The following is an 18,309-nucleotide window of genomic DNA, read 5'->3' as shown; positions in this document are numbered from 1 at the left end:
ATATATTATATATATATGATTGAGAAATGTTAAATGAAATTACATTAAAGGAAATGAATAAAGTGAAGCAAAAGTACACCATGTAATAGTTAAAACTTTTATTTTATCTTAGGAATTTCTGCATTTAAATGGGATGAAGATTACCCATGAGTTTTACTTAGTAACTCAAACCCACGAGTTTAAATGTTTCAGTAAGTTCCTAAATAACGAAATGGCTGAAAGAGAGAACATGTTTACAGAAGACGACAATGCAAATGACATCAGGTAATATATTTTTTTGTGTTTAGTGTCTCTTTAGACAAGATGAAGTAGTATAATGTTTAAGAAATTTTACTCGGTCCGGACATATTTTCGTACCCGCCTCGTATAGTTCGAGTACACGCGGGCCGGGTCGATGACATAGGAGGCAGTGCAAGACAGCCTGTGGGATTCTAAACGACTACCACTATTGAGAAGAGTGTTATTGCATTGAGAAACGAGTCATTACTCAAGAGGTATGATATAGATTTAATAGAAATATAAAATATCCGCATAGTGCTACTGTTGTTAACTAACTCTTAAACTCAAGGCTCCGACAAATGCTACGGCGGATTAAATATTTGCAAAGTTTCATCCTCCTTGAAAAAGAATGGAGCGACATGGACTTGGATTAACCTTACAACAAACACCTAATCACAAATCTACTGGGTATTTTATTTTAAAGTGCCACATTAGACTTCAAAGGGGAAACTTATATAAAATATATAGTCTCAGTTATTAAGTAAGTCATATGATAAATCTACACAAGGAATTCATAATATAACTCAAAAATCCTCTATTAGCAATATAACAGAGTTTGAAAGGTCTCAAATAACTATACTTTCAATCTCTGATGATTGGTCTCGATGTTTGAACAATAATTTATTCTTTCCATCGGAGGAGATTCTACTCCTTTTATAATGCCTCCAATCCTAATAAATACAAAACATTTGTCATAAATAAACAATGCTCATCCGCAGTGATGAATTGTGTTGAAATTAATCTCCAACGGAGGACACTAACTTTTAAATGCTATCAATTCCTACAAAATGCAGATATTTTCAAATGACAACTATGTCACCCGACGACAAGCCATGTTGAACTGTAAATCTCAACCAAGGAGTTATTTCTCAAAGATTCTATTCAAACTTCAAAAGCTCAATGTCTATCAAAATATAATATATTAATAATTAAAACATTAAAATTTAATCATTTAAAACCTTAAAGCAAAACTCATCCAACCTGCCGCCAATCTCATTTGATAAGGAGCGACGACTTAGAAATTAACATCTAGCTCCAATAAAGAGAGCAAATAACACGTTCGAATATACCATTCAAATTCAATTCTCAATAGTTTCATTAGTTTCATGCCTAAGGAAGATATTTTCCTTATAACCAAAGGCTTGGCAAGAAGGATCCACCAAAACTAGTTAGCCATGGCCAAACGACCCTTGCGCGGTAAACAATTAATGACTGATTTGTAATCAGTGGTTTTAGCCAGACGACTTATACAAAATAACTCGTGCTTGGCTAGGACTACTTCATGTTGTAGCAATGATTATAGACCAAATACCACTGGGCATAGTGGCTTGGTTGAAACGATTCCACTGTACTTTGATGGTCATAACAAAGTCTTTATATTCTCCCGAATGACTTATCTTCCATTGAGTAAATGAGTATTATAAAACGGTATAATTCGATAATTGCTACAAAGCCTTCTATTATGCGAAAGTGATTGTAAATTCGTCCTCTAGAATAAACACTACACCAAAGTTATACAAGACTATCCTTGTATCAAAGCAACCCTCATGGCTGCTAAACAAGTTCTGGGTCATCAGAGTTGCTCGACACCCTGCTTTGATTTATAACGACTAAGGGACCATGAGACCCGGAGAGACGGAACTATGAAATCTTTAGATCAAGGTTCATCATCATTCCCAAAAACCATCCGCTTTAAGTGCAGAGTTGGCTAAATTACATAACTTAAAGGTTAACTTAAATATCTAAATATGGTACTATATTATGGATACGAAGTATCAAAAGTGCTCTCATCATTATGTAGAGGGGAATTAAGTATAAGGGAATTGCATCGTATAGGAAACCAAACATTCAGATTCTTAGTCTTTGACTAGAAGGTTGAAATCTTTGGGTAATACCTGTATCTCTATCTAATCTTCTTCTGGAAAATTTTCACACCAGAATTATTATTCGTTAACTCTGCCTGTAATATACAGGGTGAGAGGCCGGGGACCCTAAAGCTCAAATTTTTGGGCCCCAACGTGGTATTAATTTGAAGCTGTAGCATGAATGTTTCCTATCAATGACATTCAGTCACCGCTTTTTGTTTCATATTCTTTGAAATACATTGTCCTTATTGTCAGCATTTTTTAAAAAAGGATCATAGTTTATACCATTAATATTTGCTTCTTTTTTCCTATTTTTACCCAAATTTCCTCGCCAAAGCAAAATATGAAATATTAAGGACGAGTAGTATAAAATGATAAATAAAGATGTGTAAATATTTACTTTATAGACTAATAGCATTATTGCTAATGGGTTGCCAAAGTTGAAAAAAAAAAAAAGGCTATAAAGGGTCTTCTTGAAATTTTAAAAAACCAGGGACCTAAATGTAGGTTTTTTAAAAATGTGACTAGTGGGAATCAATTGGCTATCACCTTATTATTTATATTAACCATTCAATTCTAAAAATATTAGTTATGCATAGAAAACATCTCTTAAAAATCATCATATCATCATTAGCGCTTCATCCCAACTAGCGACATCCTTATTTAATAGACCTACAACTTGCTAACTTCTATTCAAATTTTACTGATTTTCACTAATGGCTCCTAGTATACTGTTCCCTGGAATCTAATTATGTACAAAAAGAATTAGAGCCAAAAGAAACTTATGAAATTCATTCTGTCCCTACTTCACATAAAAATGAAAATCATGACACACAGAATCTGAAAGACTAAAACTGAAACCAAGAACTTATCCTACATGAAATAAAAAAGAATTGCTACTGTGGCTTACTCTACTTTCATAAAAAATCTTCTAACCCATCTACGTATTTTTACAGTTATTAATTCCATATTAAATGCGCAACTTTTGCACAAAAAACCTTCCCAACCTTATATCATCTATCTAAACCCTATAATGCCTACATTAATATTGCAAAAACGCTTCTCTCTCATCGCTAATTTCGATCTGAAATGTAATCATCAACCTGCCCCCAGAACTATCATTCTACCATGGTTTGCAATATTCATATCTTCCACTAGCTAAAAAAATACCATTGTAACCACAATAATTGTCCCTCACAAACAAATTCAACAATTTAATGTCATAAAACTAATTCAATAACCACCTCCTCATATTACCTACTCGATTTAGTCTAATGGAGATTAATCTAATCATGGTGTTAATTAATTTGCTAAGATATGGTATTATATGCAAACATCTGAATAGTAGCTGCTGGAAGTACTGGTAAAGGAGAACTGGTTATGCATGGCAGACTGGTGACACAATGTTAAGAATGATGACCGAAGAAGAAATTAATAGGCTGCTTAAATCTGGCTTGCCTCATAACTTAGTAATTCCCTCAGTACAATTGTTTAAGCAAATGAAACCACCCAATCAAGATCATTAACCACGCCCTTAAGCATGTCAAACCCTAAATCTCATTTCTAAACTAAAAAAAACTCTTTATCCTTTTGAGATAGCTCGTTGGTTGCAACATTTTTGATGAGTAACATATCTATCACAACTAATATCATTCTCTCAGTGGGGGGGCGGGGGGGGGGGGGGGGTGGGGGGGGGAGGGGGAGAGGGGGGGGGGGGGGGGTGTTGGTTGTCCCCATCAATGGTTCTTCCATTGGTTGGATATGTTATTGGCATGTAGCCCTAGTCATGAGCATTTGCTTGTCCAGCCAGACAAAAAAAAATCAGAGAATATGAATGGTCTATTTACCTTTCTATCTTCGAATGAATAGGTTTTTTTTCTTTTCATTCTCATCCCTTGAATGATTATGAAAGGTTTGGTGCAAGGATATTGGATAATTTTCTTTTTCAACCTTTCTTCTTTACAAAAAAGGTCCCCTTTTAGATCAATAAGAGAGAAGCGTTATCCACGCTCCCTCTCTAGTCCAAATACAAGATGACTTAGCTGTTGGAACCTGCAAGAATACTCAAAAATTATGCAGCTTAGATCTCCACTGAACTGGTAGATACTAACTAATAGATAAAACTTTGTCCAACAATTGCATGTGGATTTATGTTCAATCAAATAAAAACTACACCATTTCCTATAAAAAAAAAATCCATTTTCCCTTCGAGGTAAACTTCAAAACTTTTTATAGAATAAATATTGGAACCTTTTTCCAAGCCCACACCTATGATGCCATGTTCATCCTCAAAACTTCTATCCTCTTGGCTCCTTCGATGCTCCACCTATTCCCTCAAACCACAGGATTGAAAGGCAAAGTAAAAAACATATACCCAACAACCACTTTTTTGGCCTCCCGTAATTTGAACAGAACTATGAACTCTCCAGCAGCATAACAAATCACCACTAACAACCTCAATCATAATCACATCGAACAGGCCTTCCACTAAAGCCAGTTGCCAACCCCCTCGATGGATATAGCCTTCCTTCTACTCAAACCCTCTATAAAACACTCGCCGCAACATTGCACACCAATAGCAAACCATACTATAAAATCACAAACCTTTTTTCGCCTCGTCGTTTGTATTGATAACTATTCACTCTATATAAAACACATCCCTGCTCTAACCAAAAAGCTTTTCAAATCAGATCAAGACAACCTAATTTAGTTCTTTGAAAGCCTCCCAACATCCCCCAAGGCCAACAATACCCAAAATTCCAATGAACTCTCCATCATTTGTGCTTTCATTGGAATGTAAAGAGATTTATAATAGGCTTGACAGAGCCTCAACAAAAAAAGTCTATAGTCTTTTAAGCTTATCTTTATTGCATTTTAGAGGGAAAAACTAATGATCATATCATCATTTGATATGTTGGTATTCTCCATAACCCATAACTCTTCTAAATGAAGAAATTGTAACACTTTTCTTTTTTCTTATATATATATATAACATCATATTCATTCATAAAATTTCTTTTAATCTATATTCCTTTTCCTTATTGAATTTATACAGGAGCATCGTCTAAATGTACCCAAAGGTACAACCATTTCCATTTCCTTTATCCAATTCCGTTGCCTTTTCCCTTTTTACGTGCATGGGTACGTTGCTTCCCCAGCCAGTAACTCCTATATACTTTGCATGCATAACCTTTTCCTTTTGTTTCATTTGATACTATATCATTTTCTCTTAATGTTTATGTATCTGTGTTCTTAGATAGATATGCATTTCAACTATTTTCTATTTCCTTTGCATATATTTTCTTTCACATATATTGATAAACTTCTACATGCTTATAGTATTTCATTCATTTCATTTATACAAGTTCGATATCAATGCATGCATTAGAATTCACATTGTCTCATTTATAGTTATCTTCCCATGGAATAGCATGTATAAAATACAATCAATTGTATGAACTATAATTTGAATTTTGAAATGAAATTAACTAGTAAAAATTTTCACAAGCATAATTACCCACTTTGAACTTTCAGTTCGTCGATCCTTATCTCCACTTCAGTCTCAAATTCTTTCCTTGATGAATTTCTTGAAGAATCCAACATGTACCACTTGATCTCTTTTGTTTCTTTTAAAAGTTCGTTCTATTAAATCTAACGAAAACATAGAATAGGCAAATCACTTAAAGAGGATTATTCCGACTCAAATCCTTCTCTTTCCTTTCCTGAATTCTTCAAATCTCTTTCTTTGTTCTAAATGAAACATCCTCATTGTTTAGATGATTGCTTAGAATAAGAAATTGGGGAAGGATTTATATAGAAAATAAAGAATTAAAAGAAACTAACCTTCTTCGTTTTCTTCCCTCGGCCGTTTCTTCCTTTTGTTGCAAATTCACCCAAACCTTTACTTCTATAACAATAAGAACGAAAAGGAGTTGTTAAATCTTACCCTCCTACGCGCTCGTTTGCTAAAAATGGAAAAAAAATTCCTCCAAAGTCGCCGTGCATGGGTTCGGTCGTCCGCCCCCCCCCCCCCTATTTCCTCTTTGTATTTCATCGCAAAGCAGCGCACCCTCCTGGTCGCGGGTCTTAAAAGAAACGGGTGGCCGATTCGGTTGAACCAGCCCCCAATCGGTTCATTACATCCTAGAGACGTCAATACCTTGCTCGACACTTCACATTTAAATTTAGAGAATTCTATTTTAATGCATGAGGGGATATTTTAAAGTATTTAAATATGATTATTTGGACAAGTGATTGTAGCTAAAGTTTGTACAACATTTTATTTGATGTTCTAGAAACATATTTTATTTGCTTGTATGAGTATTGCGGATTCGGTGGCGTGAAGGTGAGTTAGGTTTTAGCTGTTATGCGGAGGAGAGATGTTTAGTTCATTTTTGTCTCTAAATTATCATATCATTCAGCATAGCTCGTAGGAGATATTTGTTAGTAGGAGATTGTGCTCTTGCATGTAAGTTAGATATATTGTTCGTTGCAAATCTCCTATTGCTTATAGGCTAGTTGTTGTATGCACTATGAAATTCCTGCTTCTGTTCACAGGTGAATTGTAGTGTGCTTTACAAATTTGTTAATATTTCCTGTAAGCAAACTGCATTTATTACAAATCATCTGTTGTTGCCCGTAGGCGAGTTGCATAAGTACAATCCTCTAATGTTGCCTGTAAGCGAGCTGCTATACACACTAAGAGTTCTTATTTATGCTCATAAGCAAGTTGCCTCATTTGAACCTTTTATTAACACCCTTTGTCACGACCCGGCCCGGCTAGCCCGATAATATCGGGGCGGGATCAGTCGGTCGTACGGAAGAGCATAATACATAACATACTTTCATTTAGAACTTAAGACCAGAACATAAATATCATCTCAAAATATATGAAAGAGCCTCTAAACAATATCAAACTCAAGTGTTTCAACTGTTCAACACATACAATTGCTAAAATTTTTTTATCCATCAACATTACATAAACTCCACTTACTGTTCATTACACTGATACAAACTCAACTCACAAACATCACAGAATTAAAATTCAAAGACTCAAACTTAAATCATAAAATGAAACCTTTCATCCAGAAGTCCCCTACGACGATACGTATAAGGTCGTCGAGCAGCCATCACTTATCTCCTGAAAAATATTTCCAAAAATAGGAATGAGCCAACGCTCAGCAGGTGAAAAACATTTATTTCAAATTTATGAAATATTTTCTTTTATCTTTCTTAAACATATCATTAAGCATGAAATAATAAAAGAACAGTGTAAACATTGATACTTGAATGTATAAAATAATTTCAATAATCATTCCTTAGACTTTTTCTTTATTCCATATCATTCTTTACTTTCTTTTCCATAAACATTTCATATTTCCTTAAATACAAAATTTTCATAGTCATAAAATATAATTCACCCGTCCCGGAAGTGCCTGATTTTGTACTGATCAGGTACACAATCAATTGTTTGGTCATTTCATTTACCATAGGCTCTACGAGCCTCCTTTACCATTGGCTCTACGAGCCACCTTTACCATTTATAACACTTCCGGATCAACATGCACATGCACTTTAATATAATACTTTCATAAAAGGGGGTTTGAAAATTTATCAATGTCTCAAATGATTTTCTCTAAGTTATCAGTTAAAAGAAAAATTTGCATCTCTTATCATTTGCTTAATTTGAACAGTTTAAAATAATGTAACATGAATTAAACAAAGATTGAAGAACTATCAGTCATAATAAAGAAGATCAGGAATATAAATTTGCAACAATTTTAAAAGTGCAGAATTATTTAATTAACATTTCATAAATTCAATTTAAATGCAAATCACCTACCTTGCAAGCAGTGAATAAATACCACAATGTTGTACGACGCCGTCAACCACTTGCCTTCACCTTAATCCACACCTAAAAGATATTTAAAATCTAACTAAGCATACATCGCGATCATAACCAATAATTAACATAATTTATTTTTATTTTCGGAATTAGTAAAATGCCTAAATTTTGGAAACCCTAAATTCTTAAATTCCCTCAAATCAATATGCCAAAATTTTCCTTAAACCTAATTTAATAATTTTCTTAATTATTTTCGGATTTCTTTAATTAAAAAAATTAAAGAAAAAGCAAATCTTTACGAAAACTCATAATTTTCATTTAGAAACATTCCTAAGACCCATAAAAATCACTATTGTAAAAGCACCCTAAGAAATTAGGTTTTGGGTAAAAGCCCTAATTTTTCTATCTCCAAAAATTCCCTTAAATCTCTTCATTTTCATTGCTAAAACATTCCTCTAATCCTCCCTTCAAGTTTTCGTAAAGAAATTGCGAAAGAAAATCGAAATTTGGAAAAACCCTAGATTTTTCGATCTCAAATAACTTGAGATTTAGGAAATTTCGTTCTAAAATAATCGTACCTGAGTGTTTCTCTCGTCGTCCTCTTCGATTCGAACTAGTTTCTTCGTCGGAGCGGATCCCGTCGCCCACCCGTCGCCTATGCCGTCCGTCCCTTCTCCCGTTCGGTCCGCTCAGTTCACGCGTGAAATGGAGAGGGAGGGGTGCGGGTAGTGTATAGGAGGAAGGGTTTGCTAAATGACCAAACTACCCTCACTTAAGAAATTTCGACATAACAAATGGTTAAGGGTAGTTTTGGTATTTTTAGGCTTCTAAAAATAATAACTCCAAAATTAGGCAAAAAATTGGGTACAAGTTTTATATACTAAAACGATCAGAATTTCGCAAGGAATTTTCTAAAATTATTTTCGTTAAATTCTGTTAACATTGAAAATCTTACTTAAAAATTCGTCGCCGTGCTTTAAAAAGCGTGCGAAGCCTAAAATAGCATTTTGCGGGTTTTACACCCTTAGCAATCCTATGCTTGTTCTTTTATATTCATTCAAAGCAACAAAAATTATATTTTACTATTTTCATACTCATTATGCATTTAAGTTTTTTTTTTTCCATTTTGTTGCATTGTTAAGTTAATAGGTTATTCTTAAAGGTCTTCTATTCAGTTAAAAATCCAGCAGCCTCCCGGTTTCCTCTCTGTAGGGGAAATTTTGGAGAGTCTAGGCCTAACCACCATTCAAACAAGGGATGGATGACTTAGAGCTTATTTCTAAGATCAAAAGGCTCTTGCAATGTAACATTCGGAACCTTGAGGAGGCTCCAAAAGTCATGCATGAGAGAAGAGAGATGATTGTTTGTTGATTCTATGCTTCAATAAACAAGGGATGGAAAAAACCTAGGATTTGTCCCTAAGGTTGAAGAACTCATGTAGTGATATGTTTGAAGGCTTTGAGGAACCTCAAATCGTCATTCATGAGAGGGGGAAATGGTTCATTTGCTAGATGTGTTATCAACAAATGATGAAGTGACTTAGGATTTGGTCATAAAGTCACGATGATTTATATGATAGAACATTTAAAGCTTTGGGAAGGCTTCAAAATATCTTACATGAAAAATGGTAGGTGATAACCCTGAAGATGTGCTATGTTATGTTGAGTCTTTTGAGAAAATTCACAACACCATACCCAAGGTAGAGCGACAATAGCTCCTAAGGGATGCTAAAGATTCATGTAATGAAGCCTTTGGGGACTTGAGGAGGCTCCAAACATCATGCATGAAAGAAATATGCATTTGAAAAGGAGTTCACTAATCTTCTATGAATGTTTTGGATTCATTTGGAGAGGGAAAAGGTTGATTTCCTAATGCTTTGGAAAGATTTCTAAACCAATTTTGTTATGATTAAGAAATTTGGAGGCTTAGTAATCTTAGAAAGGGATCTAGGAAACATGATTTTGACTCAAGTTAGAGTAGGAAAACACATCTAAGGCTTTAGAGAAAGTTCCAATCAATTTTGACATGATTAGATGATTGAAGGTCTCTAGGAAGATCCTAAGATCAATTTTGATATGAATTGATTTATTAAAGCATTGATGCAAGGTTTCAATCTCCAAGAATTTTGGCCATTTTGTTCCAATAATTGAATTTGGAAAGCCACACAAAATAGAGCTAGTTAACCTTGAGCATGAGGGCTCATGGGCCTTTGAGGGCCCATGCCATATCTCAAGCCCACTTGAAGGTTAGATAAGCCAATTTAGTTAATTTTCCAAGTTTCAAATGTTGAAGATGTAGACAAACAATGATCGTCACTTGCGTGCTCTAAATTTGGTGAATAGATTAATCATGAATTTGGTTGATCATAAACATTGTGGGGTTTACAACATAGACCTTTGAGGGTCTATAGAAAACCTCACAATAATTTGATATCTTAAATATCCCTTCCAACCAAGCAAATCCATTAGTCATGCACCAATTCCTAGAGGCTATCAATTCCGATATTGCAAACTCTCCAATGTTTATGCCAATTTTGTCATGGTACAAAAATTAGGTAGTTTACATTCTAGAGGATTACTCACTATCATCCTCATCCATATGAATTAAGAGATGTGAAGCATGTTTAAATAATTTAGGGACACATAAGGGATTAGTTTATGGGTCTTTGAAAATCCATATTTATCTCAAATTTGTCACACAAATTAAATGAACATGCTTAAAATTCCCCCAAAAATATTTATAAACATGCAAATCTTAGAGAAGAGACCGACGTTTTTTTCAGATGAATTTTAGCATAATCAAAATCCTAAGCACCAATGCAATTTGTTTGGTCAAATGCATAGACACCAAATTTGGGTGCGATGGCAGTGAAGCCTAGGTTTGTTATAGGTGACGGTTTGGACACAAATATGAATGCTTTTACATGCATTTGTGGGGTTGCCGGACACAAATCCGACCACCCTAAGCATATCGGCATGCCTTTTTGGTTCTCACAAGAGATTAAACAAATGGAAATCACCAAGTTTTCGCAGTTTTGCGGAGAGGACAGTGAATGGAGAGTTTTTAGGAAGCAAAAATCAAAGTTTCTAAAGGACCTATGGCTTGGGAAGTGTCAACCACACAACTATTTGCTTTGGGACCTAGGTTTTACTAAGTTTCAAAGGATTTTATCTCGTCGGGTTGTCTTGGTGCAAGCCGCAATGCACTCGCCTTGTCAAAAGGCGAGAAAGATGAAGTTGTTGTATAAGCCACTCCGGACATTGTCACTGCTGTCCAAGGTGCTCCAAATTGCTAAATATGCTATTTGAAGGCTTCCAAAAGCTTCCTTGACTGCTGCGAGCCCGCCGAGTTGAAGGAGGAAGGAGTAGAAGTCCTCCGACTAGACGAAACGGATGAGTTCGGAGTTTTCGATTGCCATATCTTCTATTATAGCTCTCATTGCCATATCTTCTATTATGGTCATAAAATAAATCCATTGTGGAATCAGTTGAAAACCAATATATTGGAGCTTTGAAAGTAGAAAGAAGAATGATTGGCTATTATTTAGATACAATTACCTCCGAGAAATTCAACTATGATACCAAATTAGTGCTGAAAAATAATTTGACGCAATTTGATAATGACCTTGTTGATAGATCTACATCTTGATCTTCACCTTGAATTGATAATTTGAGCTATATACAATGCCAAATTGGTTGACTTGTTAATGGATCCCTTTTGATACAAAATTAATAATTGGACCTATAAATAGTTGGCTTGCTTTTCCCTAAATTCATTCGAGAGGGATGAATCGGGCTTGTAGACAAATTTTATGAGAGAATAGGAGGGCATTCTTAACAGGGTTTTAAAACTCTGTTTTGATTTTGTTTTCATCGTAAAATTTTGGTTTTAGGTAGTTTGATAGTTTTATCAGTTTCAAGATTCTGTTTCAGTTTAGTTTTGATTACTTTTTATTATAAAATATTATAGAAGCATGCGGCAGAAAATAGAGGGAATGATCTAATCGAGGTTGAAGTTATAATACATGAAATTTGGTGTAGAATTTTGGTGGATTCTTAAAGAGTTTTATTATAGTTTGATTCAAAATATATGTTTTTAAGTTAAAAACTCTTTGAGTATTGTCCAAAAATTCAGTATCACCCAGTACCTCAAAATTAGTCAAAATAAAAAATGTTATTATTTTTTTTTTATCAATTTCAATTGAAACTAATCCAAAATCATCAAAATCAAACTGAATCCATCGAAACTTAAAACCACGATTCTTAGTTGGGGGTTTCTTGAGAAGAAAATATCACTTGTCTTGGTATTTATGCTGGACAGAGAAATTATGTGAAATGGTTCAACATGAATTATAAAATCATTTTAGAGAGATTGTTGTGGGTGGGGCATGGGAAGAAGAGATTTTCGTGAGGAGACAGGGAATCTTAGGAGAGAGAATGGAGGATATTGCTGGGAATGTTTTAAATGGAATGCATAATTCATTCAGTCAAATTGCAATTAATATCAGTCAACTACTATAAATAGAAAAAAGCTACAAGATAAAATCAAGCTTATTTTGAAATCAAAACTAGCTAACTATTAAAATTCCTTTCATGTAATTTTAAATAAAAAATCTTAATAAATAAATGCAATAACATTGAAATAAAATCCAAAAATGATCTAAAATGCTAGAATATTATAGAAATAATATTGAATTATATTTGATGCATGTCTTGTGCTACATGAATGACTTAGTCCCTTTTACACAACACTCTGTATAGACTTGCGTAAACTAAAAGTGGTTTAACTTATTTGATATTTAATAATAAACTTTTTATTAACCCAATTGACTGATCAAATCAGCAAGTGATCAAGTAAAAGTCCCTTGGAAAGGTCTTATGTGAGTGGGTTTCAAACAGGTATTTTTCTCCCTTTATTTTTTCCATATAAAGCTATTTAACGGTCTTAGTCTTATGACCATTATTGCCATTTTGACTTCATTAGTTGATGCGGACATCCAACCGTCCATGCCTATCCAAGGAGGAGCTGAAGATCGACGACCAAGATCAATTTGTTTTATTTTAGTTTATTAAGTGTATTTTGATTTAATTCTGCAATTTTCCTTTTTTACCCTCTTGTCTTATGTAAGCCTAAGGGGCAAATGTGTCTTTTAATTTCTTTTAAGGCCTATATATAGAGGCCCCTTCTCTTGTATTAGAATGATGGATTATTAATTAAAAAAATGTGTTTTGCACTTGTGTTCTTTGGGAAGAACGTTAGTAAGATCCCTATGAGAGGGAGTCGGAGTTTCCACCAACCGCAGGATGGGTCCGGGCTCGTGGTTTGAAGTCCCTTGGAAGAGGGCAACGTATCACCCGTCAGTCTTCGGAAGAGTTCAAGGCTCGCGGTTTTATCTTTTATCTTTTATCTTTTGTTTTTGTTTTTGTTCCTTCTTGTTTTTACTAGTCATCATCTTCATCCTCTCCCTACTTCCACCATCACGTTGTCTCCATCTCCGCCTTGCCGCCGGACCCTTACCCGCTCCATTCAAACCACCGGCCACACCCTCTCCCATACCCCATTGCCTAATTTGGATAATTCCTAATTTTAGATTGTCATAATCTAGTTGGTCTTTGAATTCAAATTTCCCCAAATTTGAAATTCAAATTCTTTCCTAAATTATAAAATCTATTTTAGGAAAGTTTTCAAATTTTCCCTCCATTGGATTTTGAATTAATTAGGATGACTTAATTCATTCTAAATCCAATCCCCAAAATTAAGGAAGCATTAAAGCCTCCTTAATTCCCTCCCTCATTCCTTTCTTTCCAAAATTTCTTCTAGGGAAAGAATTGAAGACCTACCTAATTTGGATCATCTTAAATTTGGAAGGATTTCAAATTTCAAATTCAAATTTATTTGATTTGAATCCTTTCCTAAAATAAGATTGATTTAATTTAGAAACTTCACAATCTTTTCAAATCTGAAATTAATCAGAAATTTCCATCTAATCCTCTTTCCATAATTTAGATCCTAAGTTTGGAAAGGATTCCCTAATCCCCCCAATCAAGCCCCTTGCATGGCCGGCCCCCTCCCTCTCTCTCCAATCCAATCAATCCAAATTAATTCCCTCAATTAATTAGCCAATCAAACCCCATCATGGGCTGCCGCCCCCTCCTCTCTTCCTCTCTCCTATCTAATTAATGCACCCAATTAAGCCTTCAGTCAGCCCATTAATGCTCCCATAACCAGCCGGCCCTTTTCCCTTTCTCTCCATATTAGTTTGTGACTTATTTGGCATGCTCCTTATGCCCTGAAATTAATTTCAGATTCCCCGCCACTGCTGGGCAGAGAATTCCCCATAATATTCATCTAGTTTTCTTGCATCTAGAGAGCCAGAATCCTGAATTGTCCTAGTCCAAGTTGCTGTCCAGATTTCTGGACAGATTTTGTGTGCCGTCCAGAATTTCCCATTGCTGTCCCAAATTTCCAACTTGCTGTCCATCAATTCCAGCAAGAGGAGACCACCAGTTTCGCTGCCATAAAGCTACCAACTGCTGTCCAAGCATGCGAGATGGTAAATGTTTAATCTTTTAATCAGAGAAAGTTGAGATAGCTGCTGCTTGTTAGGAGTCAGCTATGCTACGCACAGGACCAAAAGAAAACCCAGGCCATGATAACAGTAACCAGAAGGTTTATCCACAACCAATGGAAGAGGCAGCAAATCGGAATAAAGAGCCAATGGAGACCCTGGTATCAAAAATATTCAACAATATTTCATCTTTGAAAGCTGCATACATTCAGCTGCAGGATGCTCATACTCCTTATGACCCTGAGAAGATCCAGGCTGCTGATAAACTTGTTATCGAAGAGCTTATGAAGCTATCCGAGCTCAAGCATGCCTACCGAGAGCAAAAACCAAAAGTTGCTGTTTAGACTTCTGTATTTGCTCTTCAAGATCCATAGAATTCAAATCCCCATACCCGTTCTACATCATTAGTTCCATCTGACCTGTTGAAAATAATTTGTCATAGTTCTCCGTAATGGGACACATAATTATATTTTGCACAGTGCACGTAAGGAAGTTTGATTTTCTAGTCATTCAAATGATCGTTTATAAGATAATTGTTACCTTTAAGTTGCTGTTTATTGAAGATTATCGCATATTAGATTTCCCAAGCAGTTGCGAGTTTCCATTTATCTTTATTGCAATTTTTTTGTTGAGGCTTCCTATGATGCTCTTTGTTTTACCTTCTCTTTCCGTAGTTTTATCACGGGCTTTTGATATCTATTTAAATTCATAACCTTGACTGCATTAGCGTCCATTCTTTCTGGGTTCAATATCTTATAAAGATGGCTGCTGCAAGCACGAACCTCATAACATTATTGTTTCATTTTTTTAGACTAGTTTACCTGAGCTAATACATTTTTAATTATTGTCAAGCTAGATGCTCGCATTAATGAATTGACTTTACTGAGTATTGGAAAAACTTCAACCATGAAATCTTTTGAATTCTCCATTCACTGACTAACCACCTTTGGCTTTCTTCTCATTTAACTTTTCTTTTGAATAATATTAAGCGACCAAGTAATACTTCTGTTTGGGATATGCGAAGTTTTCTGTAGGATAACCATGACCATTTGAAACTTAGCATCTAAAAATTGCATGCTGAACTTGTAGCACCCCACAAAAGACTACACTGTACTGCAGAGTGCAACAATACTAATCATAACATGTTCATCATTTACCTCTGAGATCTGTTGAATTCATTTTAGATCTAAATAGAAGATCATATAACATCATTTGGAATAACAAAGGAAGCATCTAATAATTCCCCAAATTTCATCACATTAAAGGCTTTGTATAGAGCCACTAAGGAAATCCAAAACAGATCAAAGTAAAACATCATTAAAACTTCTTTACTAACCTTAAGAGTAGATTAAAACATTTAAATAAACATTTACATAAAACTTAAATACTTGCATATCAAACTTCTTCCACTTTTTCTTTTCCTTTTCTTGTAAAAACAGTCAGTAAAAGATAACTGGTAAGCTATGAGGCCCAGTAAATTATGTAATTTAAATAACAGTTATAATATAAGAAGAGAATAAATCAAAATCTTGAAGTCATAAAGCATTAAACTCACCTTTTAATGATAACAACATCATAAATCCTAATTAGCATTTTTTAATTCTCTTCGAATTTATTTGAATATCATAATTAAATATGTAAAAGACTTGGCTATAAATTCATAACAATATTCAATAGAGCCCAAGTTACCCTGGCATTATCGCCATTGAATTATATTGAGATCCTTTTGCCTCATTTGGGTCCCTTTTGCCCCACCTGCTATGCAGATCTCTTTTTCTTTTGGGTCCCTTTTGCCCCCTCTACAAAACAGGCTTAGTAATTTGGGTCTCTTTTGCCCACCTGATATTGTAGACATCATTTCATCATAATATAGCCAATCTTTACTTTTAATTTGATATTCCTTACATCATACCTTCATAATACATATCTGATTTTAATGATTATAAGCTTCAAGTTTGCTTATACTTATACATTTGGTGTACCATGAATTTAGTAGCTACTAAGTTAAAACAGAAACTTCTTTGCATAAAATTATCAGTTAAGAAAAGACTGAGATAAGTACATTTTAACATCTATCAAATCTCTCTTGTTCTCATGGATTGAAAGTTGTGAATACTTTAATATATCTTCATGATGACTAAACAAATTCTCATATTGCATCTCTGCATAATAGACTTTCAAAACATAAATAATAAATTAACCATTCATGATGATTACAACTATAATTAATTACATAATATACCTTTTTGATTGTTGATCTCTTCAAAACCTACACCATGAATCCTTCTCCTTTGATACACAAACCCAAAGCTTTCTTTCTGCATAAATCTGTGAATAATCCTATCATACAATTAGGTTATCACTGTTAGAAATGTTACTAAATTTAGGTGACATAATAGATAAAGGTTAATAGTATACTTCTCACCTTTTCTTCCTTTCTTTCCGATTTTCTTTTCTTCTATTCTTCCTTTCTCTCCTCTGATAATCCTACCATACAATTGCAGCAAAATTCCCTTCAAAGATATACTCTGAATCCCTTGAACCACAGAACTATTACAGAAGGTTCTGCGAATTCCCTCTGTTCTCAGCGGCAATTGACCGCCTCTGCTACAGTGTTTTCAGCACTATGCTGAAACCACTACAGCCCGCAAGAAGTCACTGTGCCGAATCTTTCTACAGGGAAATTGGAAAAATCCTTCAGCCGCTGCCGCTTATGCCTCTTGCTTCAGCCAATCTGTTCCCTGCGGGTCTCGGTTGAGAGTGGAGAACCGAATTCTTGCTACAAATTTTTCTGCTTTCCTTCACAGAAATAACGGCAGTTACCAAGAATTAATTACCATATATGGAAAAAGAGTGGGTCCCACTCTTCAACCGATTTCCAAAAGTCTCCTCCCTAAAAACGTCTATTCGGCTGCTAAAAAAAAACTCAATTAATTATTATAATTCTACTATCTAATTGATCCTTAACTAATCTGATAGGAAGTGCTTGTATTCACAAGCAACCTATCCAAAATCTGCGAACCAACAGCAGCCAACTGGCTGTCCACGCAGGAAAACAGCAGATTTCTGCTGTTTACAGCAGAAAAACAGCACTTGTTCGGGAAAATACGAGAGAAAACTCAAGAAAAGACTTGTATTCCACTTAAACGATGAATAAAAGAGCAAGATACAATTGATCCTCAATTCGAGAGGAGGATCGATCTCTCCCAAATCTCTAGACGCCGCTAGAGCCCAAAGAAAACCTAAATCTAAGAGATCTCAAATTTCAGCCAAATTCAAGATACCCAAACCCTAAGAAAACAAACTATTTAATGCATACAAATCAAAAGGAAATCCCTAAACAGTCCCTACATTCAAATTCCCCTCTTAATTTCCCCAAAAAAGCTTCCTATTCGGCTCCCGCAAGGCACGCGGTGCGCGCGGCCTCCGCCCAGGTGAACAGGTCGTCTGTTTCGCGACTTGGCCGGTCCCGCCTGGACCGGCTGGACCGGTCCAGTGGACCGGTCTAACAATACTCCCCTCCCGAAAATCCACCTTGTCCTCAAGGTGGAGATATGCTCGTGTTCCGGTGGAGGGGGCCATCCTTGAGGTGACTGAAAATCCTTACTGTATTGCGGAACCAAGGGCTGCACGGAAAGAGAAACATCCGCTTCCTCCTCCATCCTGATCACATCCAGCTTGTGTAGTCCCACCAAATAATCTTCCCCCACCTCTTGTACAAATCAAAATAAAAATGTAATAATACCCATAAA

At 35.1% G+C, this 18,309-nt stretch overlaps 2 protein-coding genes across 3 annotated transcripts in view; both read left to right on the top strand.

The window, feature by feature from the left end:
* The window catches only part of LOC110092639 (probable cyclic nucleotide-gated ion channel 5), a 92,411-nt gene that overhangs the window by 59,581 nt on the left and 14,521 nt on the right, over window positions 1-18,309 (top strand). The window lies entirely within an intron of this gene.
* On the top strand, window positions 14,519-14,968 carry LOC114579500 (protein GRAVITROPIC IN THE LIGHT 1-like). The gene has a single exon (XM_028694262.1). The coding sequence runs from the start codon at window positions 14,605-14,607 to the stop codon at window positions 14,899-14,901; it is 297 nt and encodes a 98-aa protein (XP_028550095.1). The 5' UTR covers window positions 14,519-14,604; the 3' UTR covers window positions 14,902-14,968.

Source organism: Dendrobium catenatum, unplaced genomic scaffold (assembly GCF_001605985.2).
Source record: "Dendrobium catenatum unplaced genomic scaffold, ASM160598v2 fragScaff_scaffold_432, whole genome shotgun sequence".
Taxonomy (NCBI): Eukaryota; Viridiplantae; Streptophyta; class Magnoliopsida; order Asparagales; family Orchidaceae; genus Dendrobium; species Dendrobium catenatum.
The sequence above is the reverse complement of the archived record's forward strand: the minus strand, read 5'-3'. Positions and strand labels throughout refer to the sequence as shown.

Bases quoted from the DNA above. Each gene is read 5' to 3' on its own strand.
- LOC114579500 (XM_028694262.1), top strand. From the start codon at position 14,605: ATGCTACGCACAGGACCAAAAGAAAACCCAGGCCATGATAACAGTAAC.